The sequence below is a fragment of the Eleutherodactylus coqui genome, chromosome 2 (assembly GCF_035609145.1).
Source record: "Eleutherodactylus coqui strain aEleCoq1 chromosome 2, aEleCoq1.hap1, whole genome shotgun sequence".
In the NCBI taxonomy this organism is placed as follows: domain Eukaryota; kingdom Metazoa; phylum Chordata; class Amphibia; order Anura; family Eleutherodactylidae; genus Eleutherodactylus; species Eleutherodactylus coqui.
This window is the reverse complement of record NC_089838.1, coordinates 217,569,087-217,596,627: the sequence shown is the minus strand read 5'-3', so window position 1 is coordinate 217,596,627 and position 27,541 is coordinate 217,569,087. Positions and strand designations below refer to the sequence as shown.

The 27,541-nt window shown below is 42.8% G+C and overlaps 1 protein-coding gene across 7 annotated transcripts; it reads right to left on the bottom strand.

Annotated features, from left to right (window-relative positions):
- Positions 1-767: 767 nt before the first annotated feature.
- FAN1 (FANCD2 and FANCI associated nuclease 1) lies at positions 768-27,527 on the bottom strand. 7 transcript variants are annotated; one of them, XM_066592484.1, is made up of 15 exons: positions 27,356-27,527; positions 26,483-26,650; positions 24,835-26,014; positions 24,073-24,213; positions 19,118-19,319; positions 18,788-19,021; positions 17,835-17,966; positions 17,382-17,490; positions 15,392-15,511; positions 10,924-11,088; positions 9,690-9,855; positions 8,888-8,991; positions 8,506-8,700; positions 6,720-6,848; positions 768-967 (listed from the first exon to the last, which is right to left on the bottom strand). In XM_066592484.1, the coding sequence occupies exons 3-15, from the start codon at positions 25,964-25,966 to the stop codon at positions 830-832; spliced, it is 2,967 nt and encodes a 988-aa protein (XP_066448581.1). In that variant the 5' UTR covers positions 25,967-26,014; positions 26,483-26,650; positions 27,356-27,527; the 3' UTR covers positions 768-829. The 7 variants fall into 7 exon arrangements, with proteins under 7 accessions (XP_066448581.1, XP_066448584.1, XP_066448580.1 ...); XM_066592487.1 differs by lacking the exon at positions 26,483-26,650; XM_066592483.1 differs by lacking the exon at positions 27,356-27,527 and having other exon boundaries at positions 26,483-27,333.
- Between the last annotated feature and the right edge of the window lie 14 nt (positions 27,528-27,541).

Sequence of the window (27,541 nt, the reverse complement as noted above, 5' to 3'; positions counted from 1 at the left end):
ATCAAGAGGATTCATGCATGACTGGGAAGTATAGGAAATCTATATCACAGATAACACACAGGACTGGTGACGCCCTAACATTAATTAAGAGACCATAAAACCCTCACATTTTTTATCAGTGGGCTAATTCAATTTATTGCTCTATTTTATGCTGTTATGATGTGATTAATTTGCACTTAAAAGATCACATCTGTGCCTTGTCATATGTGTGTATGTATGCATAGATCTTCGAATCTATTTCATTATGCCTGAGGAAGAACCCGGAGTATTTTCGAAAGCTGGCTCTAGAATCATGTATTTTGTTAGCCATTAAAAGGTATATTTACAAGATTAGGGCTGCAATCTTTGACCACCCACAGTGTGGCTGAAAATCGCATAAGCAACAGGCAGCCGTGACCTAGTTGGGGCATTGTATCCCAACTTCTTTCCATTTAAGAATGTTCACCAAGCCATTGTATCTTTATTTAAGTATACTTTGTAGGTTTTTTTTTTTTCCCATACATATGCTTGACCTTCGGCTCCTATTGTTTGTTTAACAAGACCAGAATAGCTGCATTATTTCTTTAGAAACCTAGCACAATTGGCCACCGCAGGTACATGCGATGTGGTCACATACATTGAAGTCTCACCCGCAACTAAAACCGATGAGCTTGCTTCCAACAAGTCCTATAGGCTGTGCAGGAGCCCAACACTTTCTGCTTAGTATTTGCCTCCTATGGGCAGACTTTCATACCCACAGTAATAGCTTTCAATAACAAGTGAGAAAGTTACATTGTGGAAGTTTTATTTTGGCAAGTATCAGTTCATATACACTTTGTACAGTAGCTAGTCAATTCAGTCTGTTACTCTTTGCACCTATGGAAATGACATGGCATACTTCTACAGCTGCTCCCATCTTCTTCAGCTCGTGCAACCACACAATTTGTTTATGTGACAGGCGATCGTTGGGTCCCTTTACTTCCACCAGCTGCAAGAGGAAGAGTAATTTATTAAAGGCAATATTGTATCTGAAGTCAGGAATGAAGGAAAACCATCTCTATATGATTATATACAGTGACTTTACAGGACATAAGATGGTCTGCTCTGGGCCTTGTACCTTCATACAAAACTGTATAGAATGCCAGTCCGATTCTGCAGCATGTGTGATTGACTGGATTTTCAAGTCAATCAAAATGGGAATTTTAGTGATAAGATACTTATTTCTTAACTACTTAATTTTCTTTAATCTTCATTTTATATTTTGGGATGACACTTTGGGGAGTTCAAAATCAAAACCAATTACTAGCTTTCCAATGTGGTATGATCTCATTGAGAAAAAAAAAAAAACTACTTAAATTAATTGGTTCCGGGCTGCTCATTTTAACTTGTGGGACAGCTGTAACTGAAGTATATGCATCTTTCTAATATACAGGGACAGCCTACAGAGCTGCACAAGATCTATTCCAAATTTTAGACACTCTTTGCTCTTCACTAGAGTCTTGCTAAAAATCTTAAAATAAAGGCATAGCTGAGATTCCTAAATTGTACCAAATTTAGGCCTAATTCAGATGGCTATATTGGAAATTGTGCCTGAGGGCTACAGGTCCAACTCCCATCAGACAGCACACAACACCCCTATCTATGTGCTGTCGAGCTGCAAGGACAGTGCCCATTGAATGTCTCATCATCCAAGATGCGGACCAGAATAGAACATGCACCAAGTTTTTTTTTCCCACCAGGTCATCTGTCTGCTGTCTGCGAAACATGGATGGAAAATACACCCATCTGAAGAAGCCTTTCTGCATAGTGTGCTGCAATATTTAGTTAAAAAAACATGATCAAACTGAGTCGGCCAAGAGGTTGTGTAAAGAAGAGAAAAGTGTCTTACGTCCATCAAGATGCAGCAAATCTATCACACACAGTCCGTGCTATTTTGATAGATTTGGCACAACTTCAGACTGGTTTAGATAGATTTATTGCAGTCTGTCTCACTGAGTATGAATGCCTTGTGGAGCTGCTCGGCTCGTTACACTGACGTCACATACAGCAGTTGATGACAGTTGTGCACACCTTCATGCACAGACAGACATCTGCTCGCACACTTGAAGCTGCTGGATTCAAACTTTTCCCAAGATAATTTATGGGATCAACTTTGTCATCCGTTTCATCAGAGAGGGCTGTTATGTGAAGGGGCCTTTAAAGAGAGAAATCTGGCACTGGAAGGAGCAGCACATTTTCTAAGTAGATTGGACCTATGGAAAAAAAATATATATACCTATTCACTTGCTAGAGGGCCAAAGAGCATACATTTTATTTTAATCAATCATGTTGGTATGTACATAACTTTTTTTTTTTTTTTACACAATGCAAATTATAGATATTGCACTTTTACAATTATTGAAAATGCACCAGAAAAGTATAGCATGCTTTGCACTAGATTTGTGTTTTAGACACTTTTTCCCCTCCCAGTTTGAAAAGGGGGTGTCACTTTTTTCACAAAAAATGTTCCAAAAAGTTAAACTGAGCTAAAAGGTGATAAAAAGATAGACTAGACAGTAAATATGGGCCAAATTTATCATTCATCGTGGTAAAACTGGCAAATTTAAGACTTTTTTTTTTTAGGGCTTAATCCCTACAAGCGCATATACAGCGCATTTTCACGCCCGAGCGTATATACGCTACCCCTGTGAACATATACATGACCGGCACATATACGCTCAGTCAAAACATAGCTCTGGCACTATGTTTTGGCCAATATACACTAACAGATCCTATAGACTCCTATGGTAGCAGGGAAAGAGAAGGGAGCGGAGGGCAGTATTGCAGCATCCAACCCTGCGAACAGCTTACAGGTGCATCTATATAGGCATTGGAAGGCATCCTGAGGAATTTGGCAGAGCGAGGGTTTTCTGGAGTGTGGTGTGTTTTTTTTTTTTTTTTTTTAAGCTAAAAACGATGCTTGTGGTTGTGTCAATGGACGAAAAATTGCTGTCCATTTAGGCACTTATATGGAGCAGACGTGAAAATGGAAAAACGCCATCGCCGTATATCCGCTCGTGGGAAAGAGCCCTCAGCTATATGCTGTCCTTTGACTATTAGACAGTACTAGTCATTCTGCTCCAATGTGTCCAGACAGGGGCTCCTGCAGCATCGCTGAAGTAATGAATGAATTTGGGTAATAATGATGCAGTGTAAATTCACAATTTCTTATCGCTGACTTCCACTCAGCATAAAAACCATCGCTGGATCTGAGCTCAGACGAGATGTCAATAGAGCCTAGGCAATCACATTCAATGATGAAAAGATCTGAATTATGGAGTGATCAGGCAAGTTAGGAAAGAAACTAGTTGTTCAGAGTAATTAGCTGATTTGTTATCATTGCCTGAATCTTCGGCATGGATTTTGCACTGAAAGCCTGTAACAGGTTACCAAACACATCTGGGGGTGGGGTGGGGTGGGGTGGGGTGGGGGGTTTAAAACCCCATCCACAGGTAGTGACAAAGAAAAAAAATCTAAATTGATCCCAAGCCATGCTGAAAATCCACAGGCTGCCAATGATCCAGTGAAATGGCCACATATTTCACCCTCCGCAATGTGTTTCACTCCAGATATTGCATTACATCTTCAAACTTGAACTGATCCATACTGGCTGCCTTCTCTTACTTCTAAAAAACCCAAACCAGCTTGGACTCTATCACTGCACAAGAAAGCTGAACACAAGCGTGAACAAACAGGAAAACGGGATGCTGGATCCATCCTTTTACGGGAACTAACAGAGTTAGTTCCCCAGACAAAACAGTGCAGCGTGCTGGGTCTGCGCCGCAGCGTGCTGGGTCTGCGCCGCAGCGTGCTGGGTCTGCGCCGCAGCGTGCTGGGTCTGCGCCGCAGCGTGCTGGGTCTGCGCCGCAGCCTCGGATCACACTTCTGATGCGGATATACACAGGCTTCGGAGTACATAAAGCCCATGTATGTTTAAGCAGAGTACATGTGGGTTTCTTTCCTTCTCTCAGTAACTGGCTGCCGCCCATTATGGCAGAGAGTTTCCTGCTCACAGCAGAAAGACGATTTAAAAAGAAGAACGTAAAAAGGGAACCAAAGTATCAGATTAATGATCCCAGAACTAGGTTGTACTGGGAAACATTGCAGCAGCTCTAGAAAGCGCTGAGCACGGAGCAGTGTGCCACCCCGCTCATCTGTAGTTTGGCATCACCCGGCGTGGCTCGCCTTCTCTTGATTTGCCTTCAGCCCGGCTGACCCTTCTCCCCCTGGCCAGCTCTCTCCAAAGTAAAGTTTTTTCAAGTAAAATACAGTTCATTATAATGGCTGTGTATCATACTAGCCGAGGTTCAACCAACAAGAGTCTACTGACTGGGTTCCTTTAAAGGGGTTGTACCGAAATGGGGATAACCATGAACCATAGGACTAGAGCATCGGACACGGTTGTCTGTTGCTGCTCTATTCATTGCAATGCGAGAATCAGAGATTGAACACTATAAACGCTCAGCAATCCCCAAACTATAAACTGCAAAGTAGCATCGAGGCACACAAAAATCAAAAACACCCCAAAAACATGGCGCTCCTCACACGCCATATGTGGATCTACTCTTAACATTTTTTGAACTTCATTTTTGTGAGATTTTTTTCCCCACTTGTTTCTTTCTCTACACAAGTTTGAAGCATCAAAATTGTTTATTTTATACGGCTTCTGCTTATTTTTCCCCCAACGTTGAAAAAATAATAAGCATCAAGAAGCAAATGGTTCTCTGCATTATGTGAAAACAATCCAGACGTTCACATGCTGCAGCTTTGCCTGCTCCATTGGAACATTTATTGAACGGATAGCAGGAGCGTGTAGCTATCCTAAATGTTCTATATAGGTTGGGGTGAAACAGTGCCACCTGGTGGCTGGAGTAGGCTTCTTTTTTTTTTTTAATAAAAATACTTGGTTGTCAGAGTTAATTTTTTTTTAAAATTCCTGTTTTGCCTGCCTGAAAATAATAAAAAGATCCAATACGTACCTCTCCTGGCAGTGACAGCCCCGTGGCTCTGTCCTCTTTGTTGACAGACTGCAGTCAGTCTGTTTACTGTGCAGCCATGGAAGTGCGACAATGTTGTGGAGGCATTACTGTGACCCCCTTGCTGTGTGCGGCCGAGCATTATCCTGCTGGAGAATCCTTCTTGGAAGCCGCCATGAGAGGAACACATGTGGCTGCAGGATGTCCTGAACATATCGCTGAGCTGTCATTGTCCCTCGTACCACTACTAGGGGTGACCGACTGTCATATACAATGACCCCCAAAGACCATCACACCAGCAGTGGTGGCAGTGTGCCGCGCCACAGCAAAGGCAGGATTGAGGCGCTCTCCCCGAGGTCTCCAGACATGAACATGGCCATCCTCTGTGTCCTAAAGCTGGGTTTGACACTGAAGACAACCCAGTTCCACTACATAGCAGTCCAGTTTCATTGTTTGCAACACCTCTGCAAACAGAAGCGATGGTGGGTTGGTGTCAAAGTCAGTACATGTAATGGGCGTCGTTAGATCAAATGTCCTTCTGCCAAGTGCCAGAAAATGGTTCAGACAGACACAGGGGCCTGTGACAATGCCACCTGTTTCTGGATTGTGGACAATGAAACAGTTGGAGCTGCTCGTACTCGTTAGCCGATCCTCTTTACTGGAGGTCTGTTGAGTGTGCCCTGAGCCCAATCGCCTTGTGTGCCCTCACACATCCACTGGCCCCAACAAATCTTAACAGTCTAGTCAGAATGACCCAGATGGTGGGCAATTCATCAATACGACCATCCAGCTTCTCACAATCCCATAATGCGCCCCTCTCAAATTGTTAACTGAGTGAAATCTCTTCTCTGTGTCGTAGAGGCGTCTAGTGGCCAACAAGCTCTACACAAGCAGGAAAAGAGGTCCACTACACACAAGAAGACTCTGAGAGCCTTTTTATGGGCAAAGGATAGAACCACTTTTAGGGCCTCAGGTGACAAGACCGTTCATCTAATCACATCACAACTGTAATCATTTGCATATCTGCAGCATGTAGAGTTTTGCAGCAAAACGACAACTCCTTCTAGGGGCTACATTTTTTTTTTCTTACAAAGCGTACTATTGAGGACCACCTCAGGATAGGTCATTAATTGATGGGCCGGGGTCTACCACGCTGGATCCTAGCGGATCGGGCACCCACTGTCAGCACCGCAATACACAGAGGTCAGTGCGGAGGCTGCTTCTCCGACCCGTGTAGTATTTGGCGTTTATAACTACAGACACAGATCTCTCTAAAATCAATGGGAACTGTGCCTGCAATTACAAGTGCCGACCACTACACAGTTGTGGAGCAGCAGCTTCTGTTATGTACCCCTGTGTGTAGTAGTGCTGTCAGTGAGCCCCTCATCAACTGATTGGCCGAGGTCCGAAGCAGCAGACCCCAGCTGATCAACTATTGATGCCCGATGCTGAGGAGCTCATTAATAGTATCTCCCTGGAAAACACCCCTTTAAATTCCACATGATCTACCAAACATGACAGGAAATTTATTTTTTCTCAAAACAACCCAAAATCAGCAGTTCACTAAGTGATCATTCGTTGTATACAGAGAGGACATGCATTTTAAATGACATCCAGATTCAATCTCTCTATGCAGTAAGCATCAATGAGCATGTAAATGTGTACCGGCAGGGACACTTACCCATCTGCTGCCATCCTTACACTGTGCCACAAACATCAACTTACCTTAAACATTTTCTTCTGGACGCTCCACACCACTAGATCAGGGAGTCCTCCTCTACAGTGCCGAATATCTTTGGACATTTTCCTGCATATTTCACTTAATATTGGCCCACCGAGACAGGACACCAGGCCCTGTGTGGAGAGCAACAAGTCTCACGGGAAATCCAAAATACATTGGCCAAAATCTATACTGGCGGATTCTGTCTTTTATTTACTTTAGCAACTATAGTCCCAAGTATCAGACAATATTTGTTACATTAGTTAGCACCTGTTATTGGAGAAGATGTAGTGCTTTTGGTTTGTGTGACATTTCATGCCAGTTTGCTTATGGCATGCAGATAGATGCCCGTCACATATGGAGTGCAGCAGTGTGTCCCGGACGGATTAAATCATACTGCGATCAGTCAGGCAGTCTATCAAGCCACCCCACGGGAATGACTTAATAGGCATTCTGCCAAGACCGCCTGGGGGCCTTCCAGAAGACCCCTGGCTCCCATGAGACCCGCACAGTTCCCTGTGATCTTCTCGCAGGGCGCCATACGGCACTCCTGAACATCATTCGGGAGATTTAAATGCCGCTGTCAGAATTGACAGTGGCATTTAAAGGGTTGATAGCTCTGTTCAGCCGCGTGACTTAGTGGGGCTGATGCCGGTGGGTGTAGTCTGTAAGAGACAGCCAGCACACACGCTGTATGAAAGGAGGTCGCCTCGTGATCTCCCTTCATACATACTCCAACCCCGCAGGACGTAAATGTACACCCTACAGCGGGAAGGGGTTAAAGGAGTTGTATCAGAATTCAATTTTATCACCTATCCACAGGCCAAGGGTAGAACTACTTTCAGGACTTCAGGTGGCAGGACATTAATCAGAGACTCAAAGACGCCAACAATAACTCTGAAGGAGCTCCAAAGATCTACAATGGAGATGGAAGTATCTGTCCATAGGACCATTATAAGCCGTACACTCCATGGATTGGGACTTTATGTAAGAGCGTCTGGAAAAAAAACCAAAAACGTTTTTTGAAGAAAAATATAGAAAAACATGTTTTGAGTTGACCACACACAATGTGGCCGACTCCACAAACACATGGAAGAAGGTTCTCTGGTGAGAGGAGACTAAAATTGAACTTTTTGGCCGCCATGGTAAACACTAGGTGTGCTGCAAACCCAACACTTCCCATCACCCCAAGAACACTACTCCTACTCAAGCAGTGAAGTGCAGTGGTGTCAGCACCATACTGTTGCCTTACATCAGCAAGATCTGGAAAACTAGTCAGGACTGAAGGAAAGATGGATGGCATTACTTACAGGGCCATTCTGGAGGAAAACCAGGTTCACCGTCCAGCAGGAGAATGACACTAAACTTGCTGCTAAGACTACAATGGAGCGATTTAAGGGGAAACCTGTAAAAATCTTGGAATGACCTAATCAAACCCCAGACCTCAGTCCAATTGGGAATCCATGGCATGACTTAAAGACTGCTGTACACCAACATGACCCATCTAACCTGAAGAACTTGGAGCAATACTGCTTGAATGAACAGGCGAAAATTCCCGTGTCTAGAAGTTCTCTTTTTTGCCTTAATTTTTGTGTCACAGTAAACAAAAATATTTTGTACCTTCAATGTGGCAGAGATGTTGTGTAAATCAAAAAAGGTACAAACTCTCCAAAAATACATTCTTAATTCCAGGTCGTAAAACAACAAAACAGAAGGAATACCACTGGGGTAAATACTTTTGCAAAGAACTGTGTGTGACTGGTTGGGGAACTCATACTACTGAACCAATACCTGAGCCTGTTGTAGAGAGGAGAAACGTTCCCAACTGACTAGTGCTGCCGATTCTCCTAGATGTGCAGTCCACACTTCAGCCATCATGTCTTGCAGAACCTCCGTAGGAGAGTCCTGCAGCAGCCGGAGACGGTCTTCTATGGCATCCTTTCTATTCTCATAAAAACTGTCTGTGTAAAGATCCAAGGGAAATGCCTGCAAAACCACATAGAATACAAATGACACCATAGAACTGCTGCAGAGATCATTCCGTCTTGATCACGGGCCATGAATATCCATCCATAGGCAGTATAGCTGGTCATATTACTGTATACTGGTGGCAGCAACTATATGCTTGTATTATCCGTATCATACAGAAAAAAAATCAATGAGTCACATGTACCTGATAGGAATTTCTGAAGACGTCAGGGATACCCTCCATAAAGATTATATCCCACATGAACAAGCCATACAACGTGCTGAATGTCGACCCTTCTCCATGAATTCCTGAAAAGGGGATGAAACATTATTCTTGGTAACATATACATGTGGAAAAAAAAATCATATTCATTCAAACAAAATGTATCTTTCTTGATTTCTGAAACCAGTAATACTAGAGGAGAATGGCAGGTGCCAGAATGTCACTCCAGAGGCCATTTTTCTATACTAACATAGTAGGTTAGGCTGAAGGGAGACAAAGTCCATCCAGTTCAGCCTGTTTCCACCCTCCCTTGTTGATCCGGAAAAAAGTAAAAAAAATAAAAAAACAATAAGGCAGAAGCCAATCAGCCAATTTGGGGGAAAAAAAATTCCTTCACGACCCCATAACGACAGTCAGAATAATCCCTGGATCAACGTTTTGATAGCTTCTACCTGACTCCAAGACCCGGATACTAAAACCACTGACTTGCAGAGTTGCTCCAGCTAAACGAGTAGTGCCATTATAGAAAAGTGATCTCCCACCACAGGACAGAGATAGGCGAGGGTCAAACCATTGGGACTCCCACCGATCCCAAGAATGGGGACCCAAAGATCCCTGCAGGAATGGAGCAGTGGATGCACAAGCGTGATGTTGCTTTATTCATTTCAATGGGAACGCTGAAGACTGACGACCATTTGAAAGTCACCCATGTAATTTTGGAGTATAGGCCATAATAATAAAATTATTAACTAAATGCAGAAGATCTGTAACATATAAAACATACCTTGGTCAAAGCCAAGAGCTCGATAATGTGCCAAGGCCAGCTCTTCAACTGAACACATGACGGTGGACAGGGATATTTCTTCTCCATCCTCCTCGGTCAAGTCCTCCCTCAGGAATACATTTTTTCCCATACCAGTTTGGGGATACATCTTGCCTTTGATGGTAACCTGATCAGAAGTCAACACAATAAAGGAAACACATCACCTATATATTTTACTACTTAGAACTAGTTAGTGAAACATTTTCCATATTTGTTTGTATTTTGTGATTGTAAGTTCTTTAACCCCTTAATGACGCGGCCTATTTTGGCGTTGAGGACCAAACGATTTTTGGTATTTTTTCATCTCCATTTTTCAAAAGCCATAACTTTTTTATTTTTCCGTCGACGCGGCCGTATAAGGGCTTGTTTTTTTGTGTGGAAAACTGTAGTTTTTATTGGTACTTTTTTTGGTTACATAGACTATATTGTAAAACTTTCATTATTTTTTTTCTGGTAGAGAAAACGCATCAATTCTGCCATAGATTTTTTTTTTTTAAAGCGTTAATTATGCAGCATAAATGACACACTACATTTTTTTCTGCAGGTCGGTACGATTACAACGATACCAAAATTCTTATATTTTTTAGTTTTTTCCACAATAAAAACACTTTTTTTTTGGAAATTATTATTTTTTTCTAAACTCGCTGTATTCAAAGTCCTATAACTTTTTAATTTTTCCGTGGGCGGAGCTCTATGAGGGCTTATTTTTTGCGAGACGAGCTTTAGTTTTTATTGGTACCATTTTGGGGTACACATGTTTTTTTTTATCACTTTTATTGCGTTTTTTTAGGAGGCAAAACGCAAAATTTTCTGAGAACATGTTCTCATAACATTTTCCTTATACGCGTTACAAAAACTGTATATTTCTTTCCTCGGCGACCAGCTTATGTTTATGCTTAAATTGTCACCCTACTTTGAGATAACTTATGTTAATATGATATCCAGCTTGATAAACTAGCAAAAGTGCAAATCACTTTATTTACCTAAAATGACATTTTTGTGCTATAAAAGAAAAAACAACAACACCACCACCACCACCACAGTAGGCTCACAGGAGTGGACAAAGTCCCTTTAACAATAAGACCTTTTAAGCACACTCATAGTAGTGACACAAATCTACCCCAATGTTTTAATACTTGTTTTATTCTTGTAACACTCCCACCCCCACCCCAGAAATATTCCATATTATGCTCACATGTGGGACATCTTCTACATTGATCTCGGGAAGGTCATTGAACATACTGCGATACTTCTTACAGCTTGCAGAGTCCCTCATTCTCTCCGCTCGTTGGTACAGAGACAGCTGATGACCTGTTCGTACATAGGGATCTGACAAGCCCTCCAGAATACAGGTAATTGCCTAAATACAATGCAAACAAATAAACACAAACACTAACACGTCATTATTACAAACATGTACATTACTAGCAATGCGCCACTTACTAATATAATATAGTGAAAGGAGTTGGAGTTGGTCACAGGTCCTAAAGCAGCAGAGCCGGGCAGTAGTCGTGTGCTTACAGGACCTGTGATGTCACCGTCATATGATCAGTCACTAGGGCTCTCAGCGCTGCCCCTGACCTGATTATATGACGGTGACATCATCACAGGTCCTGCAAGCACATGGCTGCCGTCAGGCTCTGCATGTTTTAGGACCTGTGATGACGCCACAGTCATGTGATCAGGGGCAGAGCCCAGAGTCCGGTGACTGATCACATGACCGTGACATCACATGTAACTCACAAAGTCGCTTACAGACAGGTGGCTGTTAGTAGTTTGACTAACTTGGTTTGGTTTTATAATTAAAGGGGTATTCTGGTCCTTTTCAACTAATGACTTATCCTCTCGTTTTGGTCATCAGTAGCTGATGGATGGGGGGGGGGGGGGGGGGGGTCTGCTGCTCAGGATCCTCATCCATCAGCTGGTCATCTGTCACACTGTCGGTGCAGGGGGTCAGAAGTCGTCATCAGTGGGCAGGGCAGGAAGTGGGAGTGCTGGTTTCATTATTATTGAAATCAACGGGAGCGCTACGCTGTTATTACACTTCCTGCTCCTCAATACGACAGAACCAAATAATGGTCATGTGATCTCACTTCTGACCAGCTCAGATTTCCTTTGCTTTATGTGCTATTAAATTAAGTCAGTTTCTCAGTCTGTGAGATGCTATTCAATGGACCCTACCACAGAAACTGCCTAAAGGGGGACAAAGACATCAGTTACTGATTACACTAGTCAACAGCTTTTTGGAACTTCTATGTGATACATCAATTCTTATGGATTTTGGGGTGTAGAATGTGAATTTGCCTTTGGAAATTCCGTATAGCATAAGGTTTTTATGTAATTTAGATTTTTTTCTATTTTTAAAATGTTTTTTTTTGTGTGTTTTTGCTCCTTTTCTGGTGAATTCTGTGTATAAAATTAAATTACTGACTATGCTAAAAACTCTTTATTTGGATGTAATACACAGTGGAGGAAATTCTAAAAGAAATGGTCACTAGATGGCAGAACAACGTAGTTGTGCGGGAAGGGTACGGCATTAGCCTATAGGGGTTTTGCTGTTTAGTGCATGTTGTAATCTGCATGAAGCACTTCTCTTCATTGTTACTTCAGCGTGTCGGTATTTTTTAACATTTCCATTATCTCAGTTTGCATTTATCTGTGTTTCCTGTGTGAGCTAGTGAAACTTTCTGACATATCAGAGTTATAGCTAGTACTATGGCAACTGGTAAACTTCACTCCAAAACTCAAAAGGAAGCCAATCACCCATTTAGTTAAGAAAGCTTATATTGTATTTTGATTGTGTTCTCGGGGATCAGGATAAAAACTTTGTATAACCTGCCCAACTGCTCTAACAGAATGGATGAAGGGAAGGGGCCGAGCCATGCCGCTGGCTGTCCCAGTGGTTTGGTGTGAGCCAACTAATCATGCAGATTGGTATTTTTGCGTCAAATATTGCAGGACATTCCAGTAAGACCAGACATAAAGTAAGACATGCAGATGTGTCTTCATTGTATAGACCTGTGCCTCATGGGGAAGGCTTGCCTATTCCTGTCCGTAACTTACAAACCCCTGCATTGGACCTAACGGAGGAAAGCTAATCAGAAGATGCCGACCTGTAGAAGAGTACAACCCTGACTCATGACAGATCACCAGATTTACAACTTTAGAAATAGGAAGCTGAACTATTGGGTTCTAGATTGAAGCCATGGAACCTTCGAGCTAAAGAGAGAAAGATTTCAACTTTTTGATCAAGTACCACCTGTTTATCTGAATACATTGAAGTGCAGAAGTCAATGTGTGTGTGTGTGTGTATACATGTGAATGGTTTGATGATGGAGCTGGGTATTCAGCATAACTCACAGGAGTGGAGACTATTTACTGCTTCCAGTACAAAAGCAGTGCTATTGTATAAAGGCAACCAACTCCCATCACTGCCTTTGGCCTATGCAGCGGTCATGAGAGAAGGATATCAAAGCATGGCTTGGATACGGAAGGCAATAAAATATAAAGATCATGAGAGGCAGATATGCTATCCAAGTAAAGGGAATAATAACTGGCAGCAATCCAGGATGTAGAAAAACACAAAACTTATTTACCCCATAACATAGAAAAAAGCGACGTTTCGGTCAAGTAGACCTTCCTCAAGCTAAGCTTAGCTTGAGGAATGTCTACTTGACCGAAACGTCGCTTTTTTCTATGTTATGGGGTAAATAAACAAGTTTTGTGTTTTTCTACATCCTGGATTGCTGCCAGTTATTACTCCCTTTACTTGGATTGCATTTGTGGAGCCTATCTGATTTGGGCTCCGTTACTGGCATTTGCACCTCTATTTGCCTGACTCTGTTGGAGGATTATTGCAGTGCTGCTGGGAACCCTATTGCCTTTCCTAGAGGCAGATATGCTGCGATTTAACGGTTGCAGCACTGCTTAACAGGGTGGGTTTATGAAATACTCAAGGAATGGCCTGTGAGGAAATCATATATACCTGGAGAAGAAAATGTGAAGAATACTCCATTGGTTGAGCTGAATAAAGGCATTTTGCCTCCGCTGCATATCAAGTTGGGCCTGATGAAGAACTTCGTAAAAGCTCTTGATAAAGAAGTTTAAGCATTCAATCATTTAAAAGAAAGGTTTCCCAAACTGAGCCATGGAAAGCTAAAAGAGGGCACTGATGTTGGGCCACAAATACGAATATTACTGAAAAATACAACCTTTGATACAAAACGCACAAATCTCGAATTAGCCGCTTAGTCCTCTTTCAAAGCGACTGTGCATGGCTTTTTGGGCTACAGAAAAGACAATAACTATGTATCCATCATGAGTGAACTGTTGGACAGCTACAAGAACATGAGATGTAGAAGGTCCCTAAAAATTCACTTATTACAATCACACCTTGATTTCTTCCCGGTAAATTTGGGTGCCTTCAGTGATGAAAGAGTAAAGCTTCATCATCCCATTTTGGCAAACCAAATCAGTTTGAACGTTGCAGTATGTCAATCTTAGTGCTTCTGTTGGTCTCACGTTTACAAATACATTACCAGAAAAACATTACTGAGTGTCATTTTTTTTTGTATTTCAATCCAGTCAATATTTGCCAATACTGTATTATTGTCTCCGTATTAGTGCTGTGTATCTCGGAAATGTGACATGATAGATAGAATCTGATTCTTCCACTGAAATCAGCACCCCAAAATTAGGTAAATTAACCTATTCGCAAATCAGACGCAGAAAAAAAAAGTTTAAGTAGATGAATACAGATGGTAATGGCAGTGTTGTACAGATATTACAGGCTGTAGCTGATCATGTGATGCTGTGCTGATGCATAACAGGACTGATGTGAAAGGAAAAGCAACATCAAGTAGGTGCCTGATGAGCATCATGGGGGGGGGGGGGGGGGGGCACTACATGCAATATATAGAGGAGTCCTCCAGAGTGTAATGGACCATCAGGTCAGGGGGCAGAGATGGAAAAATGTGCTTTTGCCAGATTGGCCCTTTAAGTCATCAAACGTCTACTTGTAAATGCAAGTGCTGAATAATAGCATCCCAGGAGGTCACGATGTGCCTTATGTGCCTGGACCTGGCGTATTACCTGCACACTGCATCTACTATAACAGTGTGATATCATAATGAATATGCTATATAAGGCCTGCATGCAGTGCACACCTTGTAGTGACATACTGCTGAACCTCATGTATATGCACAGTAATAAATAAGCAATACTCGATAAGCAAATGTCATTAAGTAATTCAGGATGTTTACACTCACCAGTCTGATAATGAGAATAGTGATGAGAAAGCGTTATTATTATTTGTAGGTCTTAAAAGGGTTTTCCCACAACTTAAAATTGCTTCACAACCACTCGGTCCTTCCTGGTTGGCTGCAGCAGTCACATGTCCTGGTCTGCTGCCAATCACTGTCTATAGAAGGTCACTGCTGTGGCCAATCACTAGCTTCAGCAGTCACATGTCCTGGTCAGCAGCAACCAAGAAGTTATGGGAAACCCCTTTAAATAGATTTAAAGATTGTTTAACAACAGTGATCTGAATAGTCTGGACTGCGGTTTCCCACATCTATGAAAGTTTGACACCTATTTATGCTCCAGTTGTTCTACATCTTCCACTGCTGACAACCAGACTTTATTAATACTAGCAGCATACGCACCTTCTGAGTGAGCTTCAAATGCTGGTGTAAATTCAGTACAAGTCGATCCCACCAGTGCCCCCTACTGTCTGGGCAGTAAACATGTTGGGACAAAAGGGTTTGTAGTAACTGAACAGCTTCCTGCAATACAAAAGGGGAAACATTGCCAACAATTTCCTTATATTTAGCCATACTGAACAAGAAATATACCATACAGTATATACTTAAATAACTGTGCCTATATCATGAATTCTTCAGATTAAGGCTGCCTGCAGAAGGGCGGAAATTTCCCGCAGAATTTCCGCCCCTGGACGTCTGCATAGGATTGCATTATAGCACGCAATCCTATGCAGACGGCCGTGGTTTGTTTGTGCAAAATCACGCGCAGCAAACAAACCGCGGCATGCTCTATTTCTGTGCGGGGCTCGCTGAGCCCTGTACAGAAACGTCACTGCCCGACCGCCGGCACATGGGAGAGCCGGAGCTGCGGGAGCCGGTAAGTCCGCGGTGCTCTCTGCAGGCGCTCGGGTCGGGTCCCGTTGCAAGAATTCTCGCAGCCGGATCAGAACCGGCCATCTGCAGGCAGCCTAAGGGGAGAGTTACACAGATACAACATCCGTATCAGACATACAAATACAGCACACTGGTACACTAAGTTTCCATAACATTAGAATTTTAACAGTCGATACCCGTTTCATTGGACAGACCTAGATACAGTCCTACTCAACATGCCTTGAGGCAGATCCAGTGTGAGGTTTGCATCTGATGAGCCACACCATATCCCCCACACCCTATTAAATGTCTTTGGGCATTATCTATTGACTATCTTTTCGTATGGCAGGTTGGAATTAACAATGTTCTGCCCCTTTGAGAGCGTTGGGGGCCGCCCATCCACCAATCTCCAAGCTATTGTCTTGCGAGCCGTAAACAATACTTTAGTGAGGAATATTTGGTCATTACATATTTAGCAAATTTAATAAAGGGGAAGTAACACTTTGTTTACCTGATACAAATTACATGCACAGTTATTTGGCTGAAGCTTACGGCCAAACTCTGTTCACATCTGCGTTGAAGGCTCCATACAGAACCTCCTTAGTAAATTCCTCCCTATTGAGAAATAGCATTGCACGCAGCACTAGATTTCCAGAACCCACTGTAAGTCAATGATGTTTGTTCTACGAGCGATCCAGTGATGCACCATTGCTTCCGTTATAATAGAAACCATAATGCAAATATGAGAGGAGTCTAACTTACCAAGACATGCAGATGTACCATTACAGTAGCAGTAGAAGACATTAGTACATTTAACTGCCTTAGTATGGTAGTATTAAAGCAAAAAAATAGGATCAAGTGCAGTAGGATGCGGATGGGTTAATCTACAGTAATCATATGGAAAAAAAACAATAAAAAAAAAAAGCAGATACCAGTTAAAGTTGACGAGAAAAAAAAGGGGAGTGTTATACATTCTGCACATGTAAATTTTTGGGGGGCTCCCTGTGCACGCTTCGGTGGTCCAACGCCACAGCATATGATGGGCGACATCTTGTAAACCTGTCACGTGAGCTCCAAGCCCTAAGGCAGGTTTACAGGACGCCACTAAAGACGTCCCTATCCAGCCCTCTATTGGCTGCAGCAGCCGTGTAAGTCAACAACCGAAATGACCTCTGTAGCTGAAATAAATAGTAGACCGGAGCGGTGGAAGGGTGAGCATTTTTTTTTATATGTACCTCAACCTTTACTGCCACCAATTCTTATAATAATCAGAAATACTGTTTAATGAAAATAGGAAGACAGGGCAGAAGTAAAAAGGAGGATTGGACTGCAGCCCAAGGGACACACATTCCCCAATATGTCCCCAACTTGTGCACAGGAGCAAATCCTCCTTTTGAGTTAAAAAAAAAACAGACATACCTGAAAGTGTATGAAGAATTGTGCTATACTCTGCCTGTAGATTCACAAGCACAGACCTGGCTACATACACAAAAGTTAACTTTTTTTTAACAACAGCTACCTCGTAATGATGGAGTCTCTGCAGGATTTCTACTCCTCGTGATAGGATCCTTGTATACACCCAGCCTACAGTAAAACAGCGCAGGTATAATGGCAGCTCTGTATGGTACCTATAGAATGGGCAAATGAAGAAATGGAAGCTACATTACATATTGCACTCTTGCCCTGAACTTGGGTACAGCTCTGGATGAAGAAAAACACAGTAAACCAGAGTTTTCCAACTCTTGTCCTCAAGGCACCCCAATGGGTCATGTTTTCAGGATATCCTATGGTATCCTATAGCACCTGTGGCAATGTCTGACAATTATAACATCACTGTGTAATATTGAGGAAATCCTGAAAACATGTCCTGTTTGGTGCTTTGAGGATTGGAGTTGGGAAACGCCACATTAAGTCATTATGTTCATTATTTCTGCCTACACCAATTCTTCAACCACAGAGATTTTGACTATACCTTAAAGTTGGCTCGTTCTTCAGCTGATCCCACTCCCCTCTGGCACTCTGAATCATCAAATGTGCTTCTTTCCAGTTGCCATTGCTCATAGCGACAACGATATCTATCAGCTTGTGCATTGCAGATTCGTATCTATAAAATGCCAGAATATACAAGTATATCATACTGCAGAATCAAGATGTCAAGATCACCCCTACACTTGTGCAAGCAGAATTCTAAACTCTAATTAGAATACATATAAAGTAAATATTACAATTTCCTAAACTATTAAAAGGCATTTTCCAGGCAATTCTAATAGATGAGTTATCCTCAGAATAGGTCATCAATAGTTGATTGGCTGGGGTCCGCTGCTTGGGGCACTGAGTGATCAGTTGTTCAGGTGCTTGCTGTCAGTGCTACAACAAACAGGGGTAAGGAGCGGAAGCAGATAGCTCCGACCACAGAGTAGTGGCTAGCAGTTGTATTGTAGGCTCAGCTCTAACCAATTTTAATGAAAGCTACACTTGCAGTTTCCAGCACCGGCCACTACACTGGGATCAAAGTGATCTTCTTCCACTCTGTGACCGTGTGTTGTCACGTGACAGACAGCAAGCGCCTAAACAACTGAACGGTCAGGGTCCCAAGAAGCGGACTGCAGTCGATCAGCTATTGATGCAGAGGATAGCTCATCAATAACAATTGCCTGGAAAACACCTTGAAATCATATACCTCTCAAAGTTACTATGAATGAATGAATGACCCTAGGTTGTACACTAAATATTTCATATCACAGAAGATCCCATCTGTGCTGATCTGATACAAGTCTTCCCTTTTCTAATAGCATGCAGGCCAACATCATTAGCTGTGCATGCTCTGCTAGGGACATCTATGACATCATGGCGGTGCTCTACTCATTAATGATTGATATCAGAAGGATGAAATGTATCTGTGGTACAAACCTCTCAGAACCCTACCTGATAAGGTCTTCTCTGTCCCGGAATATCCTAGTACTCCTTTGCACAGTGTAATGTGGGAATTTCATATGCCCCACATTAACCATGAACACTGTGGAGAGCGAGGTCATTCCTGCACTAGCAGCTTCTTCTACTTCCATGGACTCGGTCAGAGAGAACAAGAGCAGAACTCTAGAAAATACCGCCCTGGGACCTTTGCACAGCCGCACGGCTCTCCCGGCAGCATCTTTTGCTCTGTAATTAACAAAGTTATTACAAAGTGCAGACAAATGTTAAAAAAAAGACAAAACTGAGGACTTGTAGCGTAATGTAATGTATGGAAGGATTTACTTTTTAAGAATAGAGGCACCAATGCCAGACTGATTCTTGCTCATATTGAAGATTGAACGTTGTCGGGAAAGTCGAAGGAATTCTTTGACAATCTGTTGCTTTTGGGCGTTTGGATTTGCCAAATGAAAAGTCTTCGCTAAGTTCTTTAGCTCTGGTGCAGACAGAAGGTCGAGCGCTTCAGAAAGTTCTTCTAAGTCACTGTCTAGAGGAAAAACAAAAGAAAAGACTCAAATGAAGACTAATTGCTTACATTAAAATGGGAAGTAAAAGTGGCTAAATAGGTTCCCTTCTAGTTTATAATCTCATGTAATATACAGGGCGATTCAAAAGTCAGGGCCACATGAATATATATTCTAAACAAAAAGCAATACCAGTACAGATTTTGTAGAACACAGATGAGTGGGGGGAAAATGTTTTTTTTTTTGGCACTATAGTGATGCCGGTCAGCCATCTTGGGTTCAGTCCAAGGAACTTCAATGGAAAGGGGGTCATGGGATACATGATTTAAGGGTAGAATTTCATCAGTAATTGCTAAGTGCTGTCACTTTTTCCAATAACTGCAACCATTTTTGTGTTACGGCTGAGGTCATGTTGAGTAATAATAAGGCTGCTTTCACACGGGCAACAAAATCACGCAATTATTTCGTGAAGCGACAGCACTACAAATCTCAAGTATGTTAAGTCCATGCTTTTCAATGAGCTCCTTCACATTAGCAAGGTTTTAAAGGCTGCGACATTTTGGGAAAAAAAAAATTTTGGCACGCTAAATATTGCCACAATTTGCGATGTTTTGTAGCCCATGTTTCCCTATTGAGCCTTCCTTTCTGTTGCATCGCACGAAAACGTGGTTTTCATGTGGTGTGATGTAACTTTTACAGTAGGAAATCCTTTTCTTTCCCCTTAAATAACCTCTAGCTACATTTAAAAAAAAACAAAAAAAACAATACATCACTTAACAGGCGTCGTCTTTTCATCAGCATCCCCGGGCACTTGTCTGTAGTCTTCAACCAGCTCTTCCTGGTTAGTGGTTTTAAAAACCCCACCTGGCTCTGATTGGTTCTCGAGTGCCGCGGCTTAGCCAATCAGAGCCAGCTCTTCCAGGAGGTGGGGTTTTTGAAGCCCCTTACCAGGAAGCACTGGCTGAAGACTGCAGACAAGTGTGCTGGAGCTTCGGAGGAGAAGCGTGGCAGAGCGGACAGCGCCTGTTAAGGCCCATTTGCACTGGACGATTATTGCTAAAACTTTGCTCATCGGTGATCGTTTTAGCGATAATCGATGTAAATGGGCACAGGGCACATGCATTTCGGGCTCTTTTCGCTGATCGTTAAAATCAAGTGAGCTTGATTTTAGCAATCAGTTTTATCAGTCCTTCTCCACACGGGGGTGCTGATAGCATTCTGAACTTGTATTATTTATACTGAACTTGTATTATTCACTGGCTTTTTACATTTAAAATTGAGCAATTTTCCAAAAATAGTCTTCATTAAAAATTTCCTACCAATTTCTTGCTGCAGAGTCTGTGTAACTCCTTGACAAAGCGGGCTGTCCTGCTGAATCAGACATAGATCTCAGAAAACAATGCTCCTTTCTTAGTACTCCCTTCTTTCCCTTCCCATTGTTGGTCCTAAACTCCTTTTAACATGGGACATAATGTGTAAATAACCCCGGCTCTCCTGTACGTTTTACTCAGTACGAATGATAATTAATATTTTCAATCCCTGTTTTGGCTGTCTGCTTCCTCGAGTGTGCTCTTCCTGGTTCCATCTGGTTGTCAGGAATTACAGTGTGGTATCAAGGCGTTCTTACGTATGACGTGGTGGTTTGGACGACCACCACGACAGGTGGGTGTCCTCATCTTCAATCACCACAGAAGTTTTTACTCACAGATGGGGCGCTCTCCTAATTTTCCTATATTTTACATGGGACAAGTGTGGGGTACTTCAGTGCCTGACAGCTGTCCCAACCATGAGGGCTCTTGTGCTTTTATACAGGGGGATCATCGCTCAGTGACTGGAAGCTGATCAGTCAGGGGATCGTTCTGGTCTGCCCACCACCATTTACTGTAACCAGGTTATCGCTCATAAAGGAACGGTCGCATGTTTCAACTGAAAAATACAGCGGCAGAGCAACAATGATTTTTAGGGCTGCATGAAAGATCCAATCATCCTTATCATTGCTCAGTCTTTAACTGCGTGCATTCACACAGCACAATTATTGTGCAAACAGCTCGATCTAATGAGCAATTTGCATGATAATCGTGTCGTGTAAATAGAGGCTTTAGGGCCCATTTTGAGATAACAATTATTGCTCAAAAGATGTCTTTTGAGTGATAATCGTTATGTCATTTACAGCGCAAGATGATCGCTCAAACGTTGAGCGATCAGCTTTTGCTCTGAGCAGAGGATGCAGAAGACAAACGGGGCCACTTGTCTTCTGCATCCAGCTGTTTCCCGCTCGGAGCACCCGGCTGTTATACAGCCGAGCACTCCGAGCGGAGGATGCAGAGAACAAGCGGGGTGTCCCCGCTTGTCTTCTGCATCCAGCTGTTCTCTGCTTGGAGAGCCTGGCTGTTATATAGCTGAGTGCTCCGTGCGGGGTATAGAGAACAGAGCTGGACCGCTCTGTTCTTCATACCCAGCTGTCATCAGGGAGCGGGATACAGCTGAAACAATAGTATCAGCTGTATCCCACTGTGAATCCCTGATAAGGCTCATCGTTGTCCTTCAGCACGCTGAAAGAGAAGATCAGTGACGGTTTAACGAAAACTGCACAATGTCAGTGCAGTTGGACACAATGATTATCGCTTAAAAGACGGCTTTTGGGTGAATTTTGAGTGATAATCGTTGTGTCTAAATGGGCCTTTAGAGATACACTTGTATATGTGTTTCCTCCTCTTCCACTGATACTAAGAGTCCTCAGGAAAGTGTTGGAAGAAAAAACAGAACCAATAGCCATTCTTCCATTCTAGCCATGACAAGCCTGGTTCTCCCTAGCACGGACTCTAGCGAAGGGCGATTTCTGTAGGGTTCCACCCAGAGAAGATCTTGTATTCCAAAACGGTGTTCTTCATCCTCACACCCCTCTAGGCCGTCAGCTTCAAATCTCTAAAGCACTTGGGGTTACAACATTAATGGCTACAGTAAAAGTATACAACAGAGCCTGGTCACTCCTTAAAAGGTGATGCCTAGGCAACAATTTTCCTCTGGACTCTCTGTCATCTATTCTACAGTTTCTATAAGGGGACTTGGAGAAAAGCTTAAAATTAAACACTCAGAAGGTCAAATCTATTTCCATTAATGCGCAGCTGCTTGACAAATTTTCCAATAACAACAACATGATCAGAATCTTCTTCAAAGGAATGAAGAATTTATCACCAGCCTTTCAGGATCCTTCTCAGTCTTGCGATTTATCTGTAGTCTTGTCTGCTTTAGTTATGTAACCAACCTTTTGAGCCACTGAAAAAAGTTCTTCTTAAGTTCCTGACATTCACAACTATGTCTTTCTTGTGGCTGTTACATCTGCTAGGCGTATCAGTGAATTACAGGCCCTATCGTACAAAAAGAGCCTTACCTCAGGGATATGGGGGACTGCCTTATACTCCGCACTATGCCAGGGTTCATGCCCAAGGTGGCTTCGCAAGATAATATTAGTCAAAAAATGTGCTTGCCAGTCTTTTCTCCGGATCCGCAAATTAGGATTCAAGATAACAATCATTCTCTGGATGTTAGCCGTGCAGTACTAACGTACATTTAGGAAGTCAGTGGCCCTTTTTCTACAACATTAAGGCCCCAATAAAGGGCAAAAGGCTAGTAAGTATACATTAGCAAGATGGGTGAGAGCTACAAGTAAATATGCTATGAACTTTCAGCTTGACTTTCCCAACTGAAAATTTGAACTCATTCCGCATGTGCTACAGCGACATCTTGGACAGAAAGAGGACATATCCCATTGGAGCAGATTTGCAGAACCGCCATGGGGTCATCACCAACAACCACCTTTATCAATCGCTACTGGTTGCACAGACTTGCAGCAGAAAGTTCCATCTGTGGCAAGAGAGTGTTTAAAATTACGTCTTCACCCCCCACACCTATATAGAAGTTATAGCTTATCAAATCCCATTTGCTTTTGTTTTGCCGTAGGACGATCAGGAAATTGTAAGTTTACTTTTTATTTCCAAGAGTCCATAGGCAGCACAAAAACCCATTTGTTTCTGTACTGCCTATGGACTTCAGGAAATGGAAATTTCAGGTAAGTAAATTTACACGTATATTTACACACATATACATAAATCGACAGCCCATGTAAACTGGCATTCCATCATCTTTCACCAACTTTTTCTGTGAAAGGAGGCAGATGGCTGGAAGAGACCCCTTCAGCCGGCTCCACCTCCATTTACTGATCGATCATCGGTCCTGTGTGAAAGTATAGGAGCTACTATCACTGGGACGATTGTTGGGTGCTTAAGTGCCAGACAATCATCCTGTGTAAAAGGACCCTTAGAGGTTAGCATGAGTGAAAGTTCCACTAACATGTACAAATTATTTTTCCATGTTAAAGGTGTCCATAGCTTTTAATGTCTTTTGAGAGATAAATAAATCTTGTTATTTGAATTACTTATTTGGCTTTCGAGTAATTCATTTATTAACCCCCACCATGCTAGGTACTCATTTTACCGACCTTGGAAGGATGGAAGGCTGAGCTGTATACCTGAACCATGCAGGGATTGAACCCACAACCTCCAGGTCATGAGTGAGAGCTTAGGACTGCATTTATGCTGCGTTAGCACTTGGCGCAGTTACACTGAGTAAATATAAATTTGCAAGACGGTTACATGACATTAAAGGAATTAAAAAAAGTTTCACACAAGTACTGAGTTTAGAAAAAATTGCGATAGTTTCTCATGAGTGACAGTAACAGGCTTTTAACAGAAAGCAATACTACATGGAGTACGATACCTGTTTGCAGAAAACCATGGTGACTCAGTTCTTCAATGAATAGGATCAGATCGGAGCCTATTTCCGTATATTCTATCTTGTTCACCTTTATCCAGTTCAGCTTGCGTTGGAAGAGCCGAACGTACAGCTTTTGTCCTCCAGCTTCAACATTCACAAAAGGAAAATAAAAGAGGGCAACGTCAGACAAACACAAGACCAATTGCATCATCGAAATAGCATGGGGGGACATTGGTAACCCAATCTTGTTCACTAAAGGGCTTTGAAAATGCAGCCCAGATTTTCTATTCCATTTAGTGCTGGTTGCACCAACCATGAGGTTTTCCTCATTTGATGGTAAGGATAGCATAGCATGCTGTGCTGCTCTGCTCATCAAAACTGAAAATCATCTCACAGAGGCTTCCAACAACAGTGTGAACAGTCTTGCATTACTGTTCAATGAAGTTCAAACCGTTGTTTAGAAACCTTTTTGCCAATGGGCATTTGTGCTTATTCAGAGTGATAGACTCACACAAGCCCCAACGCCTGGCCTGATAATCCGGCATAGAAGCAAATCTTATCTTCCAGCTTTTTGCCCTAACAGAGCATCAAGTTGAAAACAATGCCCTACAACAAAATAATACTAAAATAATACTAACTACAAAGACTATGTGGGCATTTGGTCTAATGACAGACATGGTCAGAAGCCCTTTTTTTTTTTTAATTTTTTTTTTTAAGCCCCTTAAAAATGGAAACACTTGTATAGAGAAATACAGAGCAGGGTACCGGACAGCTGACAAAATGTTGTTAAAGTTACAGTATCCTCTTCACTGAATAGACTCATATCTTCCTCATTCTCCATGATGGCCTGCAGCACCATTAGGAAGTTCCTCAGGTAGTAGGGTGGTATGCTGAGCTCAGACGCAGGTTCCTTTGTGCCCCCATCACTCACTTCAACTTGACTCTCCGTTTCACTGAATGTTTTAAGAAATTCATCAAGTACAATATCATCTTTCCCAAAAAGGTTATTGCCGTCCTCCGTAGAACTCACATTTACATGATCTCCACCCTCCTGGTTCTCAACAGAAATATTAGAATTGGTTTCCAAAGAATGGCCGCATTTCATTTTTTTAGAATTGCTGGTTAGGCCAAAGAAGCCATCACCAGGCCCAAGTCTTGAAGAGTCAATGTCCTTATCTGTTACACAGTCCAACTGCTCTGAAGACTTACGTTTGGCACCAGAAGGTGATAATCCAACTCCTTCTCCAGTTGGCAGATTAGTAATTCCATGTACACTATTAATACTGTCAGAGCTTGAGGACAAAGTCATGTTGTCAGAGTAGCCAGGGCCTCCTTGCTCTGGTGGGTCTGAGGTCTCGTTTGTGCAGTCATTACCATGTAACATGTCTTGGCTTGCATCACCCTTAGCTTTCCGAGTCTGATATCTCCTGGATAGTTTGGATGCAAGACTTCCCAGCGGTACAGTGGCCACAACCTCTACATCTATAGGGGGTTCTCTAATGGAGACATTTGTTCCAAAGTAGGGGCTAGCTTGTTCAGTATTCACATGGACCTGGACGCTTGGATCGGTTTTATCCTTAGTTTTGGTTGGTGAGGTCTTAGGTTTTGGTGGCACTTGAGGACTTGTAGAGGTGGTCTGTCGTGAATTTGTTTCACAAACCAGTACAACATCATCATTCTCTTCCTTTGCTTTGGGACAGGTCTCATCAATGTGCTTGTTTAAACCAAACCTTGGTACCATCTCGCCACAGAGGGGACAGGAAAGTTTTGGTGGAGGTGCATTCTTGAAGAGAGCAGCAATTGACGGAGATGCTGAAGGTTTTGCTGGCGATCCTTTTCTAGTTTTCGATAAGGAGAGACGTGACTTTTTCTTTTCAGGAGTCTTGTTTTGTGACATAATGAAAATAGAAACGGTGGTCACATACTAAGCCCTGTATAGCCTCATCTACAGAAAACACAAGGATGGAAAAGTTAGTTGACCTGTACACACAGTTGGCTGTGTGCAAATGTTATAGACGTCTTGGAGCAACGCAATTTCAGAACATACAAACCCCCCCCCATAACTTGGCGTATAGATAAGATATTCCATCAATGTTCGCTATGACTCTCGCAGATGGCTAGAATGAAACGGCAGTAGTGCTAAGAAAGTGTTGTTCCGCTCCGCGTACCGTTGGATCCGCCTGGCTTTTTGTAGAAGCCCTACAGTCAACCCGCTATAACCAATGACCAACCATACAGCTTCTAAAGAACAGCACGCTGTCAAGAGAGGAAGTGGCGCAGAGGTTTCCTATTGCCACCGTCATTTTGTTCTAACCATCAGCAAGGTTCATACCGGTCGGACAATGAAGGAATGTGATCGATACATATCTGTGACAACCCCTTCAAGCATGAGAGAAAACATTGTAGAACTTACTAACTGGAACTCGGGAATATGCTGATTTCTTTTCTGCAAAATCTGCAACTAGCTTTCCATCTCACTGTGCGTCCGGGTGGAATAACTGCACCCATGTGAAAGGTCCCCAACTGAACCCTCTATTTGGGCTCCTCATCTCTACCCAGAGTCAGCGCAGTAACTGCTAGTCTAAAGAAAAGACATTTCAGTATGTTTTATGCTTGGTATTACAGATACCTTCAGGACCACAACAGCCTGGACCTTAAGGGGTTAAACACGTGCAATTAAAACTAATTTGAGCTCACAAGTAGGTCCGCTGCATGAGACAGACGTGTGCGCGGTGACACGTATCCGCAAGAGACATGTGCCTTACGTAGTCCGCAGCGCATTCCTCTGGACAGCCTAGTAGTAGCACGCCACAGGTATGCAGACCCCAGAGGCTGAGAGGGGCGCAGCTGCCATCTGATATGGAAACAACAGCTGGGATATTAGTGCATCACTAGGAGTAAATAATAATATATACATTACTACAATGATGACAGCTGGACCCAGGGATCTACTGCCATCTGCACCGAGCAGCACGTATACATGTCACCTGCAGCGCCCCTGCAGGGCAGGTGGAGTATTACACCATGTGCTTAGAAGCTGAATGGGTGATGTGTACAGCCGGTCCTCCACAGTCCCGCAGCCGCCTCCATTGTAGCTCCTGAATATGGAGCCCTACTAGACCACACAGCCCCTTAAGGGGGGCGACATGTCAGTGGAAGCTTCTCCAACCCTCATTTCCTGTGAAGAGGAACAGCTCCTACAATACTCCTCCCTCCTGCCATCCCCACAACCTGTACTACACCACACAGATATGAGGGCACTATCCCCAGCACTCGGCTCCCTCACCCGTCACACAGCATGGGCGCCGCCATCTTGGGGTCAGAGTTCAAACCAAGCTTTATGCAAACGGACGCAATGTTAGATATTTAAAAAATGGCACGAAAATAAGTCAGATATTGGAATGCTAATGGTGATAAATGAACCGTTTCTAATGCGGCATCAAGTATTGGGGAGCGAAGACAGCGGAACAGT

Bases quoted from the DNA above. Each gene is read 5' to 3' on its own strand.
- FAN1 (XM_066592484.1), bottom strand. From the start codon at position 25,966: ATGTCACAAAACAAGACTCCTGAAAAGAAAAAGTCACGTCTCTCCTTA. The intron at 17,491-17,834 runs GTATAGTCAAAA...CCCATTCTATAG, and splicing joins AAGAACGAGCCAACTTTAAG to GTACCATACAGAGCTGCCAT. The intron at 6,849-8,505 runs GTATTGGTTCAG...CTCTCCACACAG, and splicing joins CCTCTCTACAACAGGCTCAG to GGCCTGGTGTCCTGTCTCGG.